Source organism: Alnus glutinosa, chromosome 2, assembly GCF_958979055.1.
Source record: "Alnus glutinosa chromosome 2, dhAlnGlut1.1, whole genome shotgun sequence".
Lineage (NCBI taxonomy): Eukaryota > Viridiplantae > Streptophyta > Magnoliopsida > Fagales > Betulaceae > Alnus > Alnus glutinosa.
The window spans coordinates 33,159,533-33,166,452 of record NC_084887.1 but is presented as its reverse complement, the minus strand read 5'-3'; the positions used below and the strand labels follow the sequence as shown (position 1 = coordinate 33,166,452).

At 36.7% G+C, this 6,920-nt stretch overlaps 1 protein-coding gene across 1 annotated transcript; it reads left to right on the top strand.

The window, feature by feature from the left end:
• The first annotated feature begins 1,350 nt into the window (after nt 1-1,350).
• On the top strand, nt 1,351-6,027 carry LOC133861451 (probable RNA-dependent RNA polymerase 1). The gene is made up of 4 exons (XM_062297245.1): nt 1,351-1,623; nt 2,463-4,297; nt 4,436-4,586; nt 5,002-6,027. Exons 1-4 carry the CDS (start codon nt 1,396-1,398, stop codon nt 5,821-5,823), a joined length of 3,036 nt encoding a protein of 1,011 aa, XP_062153229.1. The 5' UTR covers nt 1,351-1,395; the 3' UTR covers nt 5,824-6,027.
• Nucleotides 6,028-6,920: the final 893 nt, after the last annotated feature.

The window sequence follows — 6,920 nt, the reverse complement described above, 5'->3', positions numbered from 1 at the left end:
AGCTGATGCTTGGGCCTGAAAACGAGTGCTCAACGGGTCAGGACTCAGACCTGTTTCTGAAGCATAATTCTGGGCCTCTAGCCCTTGTCCTCGCCGTTTTGATCTCTCTGAACATTGGGCTAGGAAACCTAAACCTCATCACTTGATCATGGGCCTCCGACCTAGACCATCTTAAAATCGATGAATCACAGGAAGATCAAACCAAAAAAGAAGGATTTCATAATCGATCGGGGCTATAAAAACAAACCAAGTTATTCACGAACGATAATAGTACGGTTTGAGTTTGATTCGTTGAGATATATGCTTGTTTGAGCTTGTTCATGCATGAACGTACTAAACAAATTAAGATCGGGCTCACATTTGAAGCTTGATATAAACCAGGTTAGAAAAAACCTATCAATACTGAAAGGCAAATTAATTAATTAGTACTTTCTTAGAGTATAGTTTGATGGCTAATATATACTAATAAAGCTAAAAATATAAGGCTCCGTTTGTTTAAATTCTCTCTTTTTTTGTTTTTTGTTTTCTATTATCAAAACAAAAACATTACCTTTATAGTCCTATATTATCTACACACAGAGATAAGAAAGCAGATGTTTTTTTTTCTAGTATCTTCTATGCACATAAAGAAATATTAAATGAGATAATGGCTGTTGATGCTGTACTGTTCATATGGGCATTGCTTTAAGTTTTGAATCATTTGTTTCCACTCCAATTGGTAAGGGCAACTTTCCACCAGAGCAAGATTTGCTGTCAGATTGAAAAGCCATGGCCCATGTGATTGGTAATGTGAAGTAGTCTTTGGCCAATCACTGATTCACTTTACATGGGTATCCTAAAAATATGATCCAGGCCAGCACAATCAAAACAAATGCTTCCAGGTAGCCGCCATCTCCTTGGTGCGCAAGTTTTAAGTTTACACTTTTACGATCCCTCTCTTTTGTTACTTTCTTGTCAGTGTGGGGGAATATATATATATATATATATATATGGATTAATTGGTACGTCCACATCATCGAAACTCCTTGACTTTGCTGCTATGAGTGTGACTGAACCTTTGCTCGTCAACCACATGAGAGACAACGTTGTCATTCCCTCAACTTATTTCCTAAGTCTTACGAAGCTGTTAAGTCCAAATGTAGAAACCAAGAGATCAAGTTTTGGTAGTTTAAAGTAGAAACCTAGAGATCAAGTTTTGGTAGTTTAAAGTAGAAACCCAGAGATCAAGTTTTGGTTGTTTAATGAGAATCATCTCTCTCTCTCTCTCTCTCTCTCTTTGTCTCCCTGCTCTTGTCTATAAATAGGTTGCTTCTCTAGCTGATCACAGCATCGGCAGTTCTCTCTGTGCTTTTTGGCTTTCAGGTGTACTTCATTTTCTCATTTCATTTCTTTAGCATGGATATCACCGCGTTGCACTTTGGATATCAGATTTCGAAAGAAACTTTTTCTGTGCTCTGGAAACAGGAAGATGTTTCTGTCCGTTTTGATTCGAATAGGAGAAGGTTGTTCTTCTTTCTTTCTTATCTCTCTGAAGAACACAAGCTTGAACTCTCCTTCGACAGCATTTGGCAGATTAAGCTACATCGACCATGTGGCCAAGCTACAAAGTTTCTTCTCATTCAGGTTTGTTGCTTAACCACTGATAACATTTCTGTACTTAATTAGTTCAATACAAGGAAGAACATATTACATTCCACGATGAGTTGTCCATAAAAAGATGATATATAACATTAAGAAATGCTATTTCTTTAACTTCTGTTTAATTCCTATCTAATTTTAATATTTTTTGTTAAATCAAACATTAAATATGTTGGACAGGAATTGAAAAAATAGCAAGTCTCATATATATATAGCATTAGTTCACGGTAAATTTATAAGCTTTGTTGGAGAATATTTGATTATCCTACCTTTAGGGTAATGTAATGTAATTTAATCTAATTAAATCTTCATCAAATCCCGCTTCTCTGAAGATTTTCCCCTTTTTTTTTTTTTTTTTTTTTTTTATGAGATGATTGAATTTGGTTTTTCATTGAATATCTATTTTGTGAGTGTTGGTGTTGGTAGACATGTTCATGTAGAGTGAAGCTTGTAGCGTTTAAGTAGCTGCATAATAGATCTTGATGGGGAATTTGTCATTCAAAGAACGTGGAGCAACCACCAAGATTTTTAGGTTTCACTCCATATTGATATTCATTTCTATAGCTTGTTGGTTTACCAATTTCATTACATACTTGAATAAAATTTGTGTTTTCACATGATCACATCTCTACTTGTTCATGATCTCACGTCAACATTGTATAACTTCATTGATTTGAAATAATGCTTTTAAATGCTATTGGGAATTGGGATAAAGAATACAAGATGGGGCAATATTTCATGTCATTGTAATGCCTAACATTGCCTTAATAATCTGTCCTTTTTTTTAGCAGTTTTTCTTAACAAATTCATGTTTCTATTGCCAGTTAACTGGTGCTCCTAAGATTCATAAGAAAGATGTCTCTTGCGCTCATGGACGTTATCCGTGGCTCCGGGAAGTTGATTTCACTCCATCGTGCGCCATTGGCCAATCTTCTGCTCTATGTTTGGAGCTTCCACATGAGGCTCAGCTTCCAATATTTCTGCCCTATGAAGAAAATGAAGGCCAATTTGTTCTTCAGGAAGGGTCTAGTTTCTCCTGCAATTCAGGTCTTGTCCCCATTGTGAATCCACCCCCAGGGTTCAACTTGCCTTATAAAATCTTGTTCAAGATCAACTCCTTAGTTCAGAATGGGTGTCTTCCTGGGCCAGCAATTGATATCAATTTTTGTCGGTTGGTCGATCCGAAGAGAATAAAACTCGAGTATGTAGAGAGTGCCTTGGAAAAACTGCATCATTTAAAAGACTGCTGCTATGAGCCTGTAAGGTGGCTTGATGAGCAGTATAAAAGATACGCCACAGATAGGCGACTTCCAACGCCTCCTGCTATATCTTTAGATGGTGGGTTGGTATATGTGCACAGGGTTCAAATAACTCCATCTAAAGTGTATTTCTGTAGTCCAGAGATAAGTCTCTCCAATCGTGTCTTACGCAATTATCCTGAAGATATTGATAATTTTCTTCGCGTTTCTTTTGTTGATGAGGACTTTGATAAACTGCACTCAACAGTTTTATCTCCTGCTGCAAATGAGGACAAGCAAACTAGCATTTATGAGAGGATACTTTCCACTCTAAGAAACGGCATAGTTATTGGTGATAAGAGGTTTGAGTTTCTTGCCTATTCAAACAGTCAATTACACGAAAATTCTCTTTGGATGTTTGCTTCAAGAACAGGTCTTACTGCAGCGGGCATCAGGAAATGGATGGGTGATTTTAGTGAAATAAGGAATGTGCCAAAATATGGTGCGAGACTGGGTCAATCTTTTAGCGCCTCCAGGGAAACTATGCACGTTGGCAGGCATGAAATTAAGATGATTCCTGATGTAAAAGCTAAAAGGCATCGAACCACATATTGTTTCTCTGATGGTATAGGGAAGATATCTGCAGAATTGGCTCGTGAAGTGGCTTCAAAATGTGGCTGCAGAGGTTCGGTTCCATCTGCATTTCAAATTCGATATGGTGGGTTTAAAGGTGTTGTTGCTGTTGATCCAACATCATCGATTAAGCTGTCACTGAGAGAGAGCATGCGTAAGTATAATTCGCAGACCACAACCCTGGATGTTGTGGAATGGAGCAAGTATCACCCTTGTTTTCTTAATCACCAAATTATCATTCTTTTGTCTAACCTCGGGGTTAGTGATCAAGTTTTCGAAAATAAGCAAAAGGAGACAGTAGATAAACTGAATACTATATTAACGAATCCATTGAGCGCACAGGAGGCACTGGAGTTTATGTTCCCAGGAGAGATACCAAACATTCTAAAGGAAATGCTAACTGTTGGTTACAAGCCAGATGAAGAACCATTTCTTTCGATGATGCTACAAGTAGTACGTGCATCTACATTGATGGACTTGCGGCAGAGAGCAAGGATATATGTTCCAAATGGAAGATCTATGATGGGATGTCTTGACGAAACCAGGACATTGAAATATGGCCAAGTATTTGTGCAAATTTCTCGTTTTAGTAATCAACTCGCTAGCGATTCCTCGCTCAAGTTTAGTGCCAACAATTCAGACGCAAATAGTTTTATTTTTGAGGGCGAGGTTGTTGTTGCTAAAAACCCCTGTCTACATCCAGGAGATGTGCGTGTTCTAAGGGCTGTTAATGTGCCAGCTTTGCAGCACATGGTGGATTGTGTTGTTTTTCCGCAAAAGGGAAGGAGGTAAGACTGATATCCCATAATAGATACTTCTAAAGCATGAAATATATCCTTTTAATATTTGCACACATCTGAATATCATATGATCTATATATTGATATGGTATTTTGTGTAATCTATATATGTTTGTTATTTAAACAGACCGCACCCGAATGAATGTTCGGGAAGTGATTTGGATGGGGATACATACTTCATTTGTTGGGACCCTGATCTTATTCCTCCTCAGCAAATTAAACCAATGGATTACATCCCAGCACGAACTGTGCTAGTCGACCATGATGTTACAATAGAGGTACTACTCAATTGCATTTTGATTTGTTCCTCAATATGTTCTTTTTGCTACCATAATTGATGTACCCATAAAACTGCAATGTAAAAGTAAGGTATGATATTTCTTCAAAACAAAAAACAGTTTTTACTTTTGTTAAGTCAAAACATTTTTTTCAGACAAAAAACAAAAAACATCCTCGGATATCTACAAAGGAATAATGCACGCACTGGATAACTACATAATATGTAAGGCATTCATAATAAATTTTTTAATTTGTTGGACTTTTGAATTGTGCTTTTGCCCCCATTAAATTTTTAATAGCATTTATTTTTTTCTTCTTCTAAGATTATCATTTATCTTTCATATGTATCCGTCCTGTTTGCAACAAATTCCTCCTATACCTTACATAATAAAGAACGTTACTTCTTTGTTACAGGAAGTTCAGGAGTATTTCTTGAAGTACATGGTCAACGACAATTTAGGAATCATTGATAGTGCTCACAAAGTCTTTGCAGATTGCGAGCCTCGTGGGGCAATGAGTGATAAATGCATTAAGCTTGCAAAGAAACACTCAATTGCTGTTGACTTCTCCAAAAGTGGCGTGGTAGTCGAAATACCATATCGTTCGCGTCCCAAAAAATATCCAGATTTTATGGAAAAGCATGATCATAAACCCACCTATGAATCACAATCTGTGATCGGAAAGCTTTTTCGACAAGTGAAAGACATTGCATCGAGCACTAGCCCTATAAATCCCTTCACCAGGGAAGTAGCAAAGCAGTATTATGATCCCAAGATGGAAGTAGATGGCTTTGAGGACTACATCAGTGATGCTTTCTATTACAAAAGTGAATATGATTCCAAGTTGGGAAATTTAATGGAATATTACGGGATCGAAACAGAAGCTGAAATACTCAATGGCAACATCTTTAAAATGTCAAAATTTCTCAACAAGAAGAGGGATATGGAAGCAATGACTTGTGCGGTGAAGTCTGTAAGAGAGGAAGCTAGGACCTGGTTCAACAAGGGTTTGAGTGACTCAGATTCTGACTCTGATGTTGTACACGCAAAAGCATCAGCCTGGTATCACGTTACATATCATTATAGTTATTGGGGTCGCTACAATAAGGGAATGGATAGACCTCATTTCCTTAGTTTTCCATGGTGCATCGGGGACAAGCTTCTCCAGATCAAGAGGAAGGCTTCACTTACGTCATCTCTGGAGCATCATTTCAGTCATGGATTGCATGTGGACTGAGATGTTTAGCATCACATGTCCAAAACGTTAATTATAGTCTCAGTAACCTAAGTACGTGATCATGGAAACAGTTTGATATTTGCTACTATATATTTTACATTTGATGTTTGATGTCATTGGTATATGTTTGTGATCAATAACCTATGCCCCAGGCAGATGTTTGGGGCTAGGATATATAAGTTGTAATTTCTGTTGTAAAATAGATGTGTGCATGGTTTGTATCTAGCTTGTTATCTTATTCTTCAACGTACATAGAGCTCTATCTTTTATCTTTGCTCACTAAAATCTAGTTTCTAAACTTTTGTAAGCATCAATGGTATGCCATTTAGATGCTTTCATGACATTTAATCTCTTGGGGTTCTAAGTTTTATTTTTATGGATACAATTTCGTTGAAACTACTCGTTCGTTTAATAAAACTTTTTAGGAGGTGTATTCGGCTTTTTGGTTGTAATGTGACATAAATGTAAAAATAGTTTTTAAGTATTTTGTATTTTGAGTTGTTTGTTAATGATTTTGTTTTGTTTTTTTGCTAAAAAGCAAAAAAAATTTGTAAATAGTGTTGTCAAACGAGCCTAAACTATGACGTCAGACGAGCCATAACATGATTGATCAGAATTCTCTTCCACTTAATTTGAACTCGCAAAGTTACTTGTGGTTTATATTTCAAGTCACTGCATTGATATAATTTTATAAGATTACATTGCAATTTTTTGATATATTGTCGGAAATATATTGCAAATTAGATGTTAATTTGAGATATATATATAATTTTCTTTTTAATCCTTTTTAACTTTTAAGAAGTAATAAATTAATCCCTAAAATTGTTTTGTGTTTTGAGATCAAGTAAGAAAGCGTGTAGCGGATAGCTCATCCAAATCCTTCCTGAACAAGTTTTTTTCGACCCTTTCCCCTCTTTCTCTCATTTGTGGGTCCCAAAGTATTCTTGCTCGACTATCACATGTTTAGGGAAGATAAAAAACAATGCGCACGAAGTATCACGTGGAGCTAGTAGTGACATGTCAATGATCGAGTTCTCTAGGCTAACGTGGTCACATTTCATTGCCCTTCACTTGTGTGAAGTGTGATGACTGTCGTA

Excerpts from the sequence above, each read along its gene's own strand:
- LOC133861451 (XM_062297245.1), top strand. The coding sequence starts at position 1,396 with ATGGATATCACCGCGTTGCACTTTGGATATCAGATTTCGAAAGAAACT. Across the intron at positions 1,624-2,462 it reads CAAAGTTTCTTCTCATTCAG|TTAACTGGTGCTCCTAAGAT; the intron begins GTTTGTTGCTTA and ends TTCTATTGCCAG. Across the intron at positions 4,298-4,435 it reads TTTCCGCAAAAGGGAAGGAG|ACCGCACCCGAATGAATGTT; the intron begins GTAAGACTGATA and ends TTATTTAAACAG.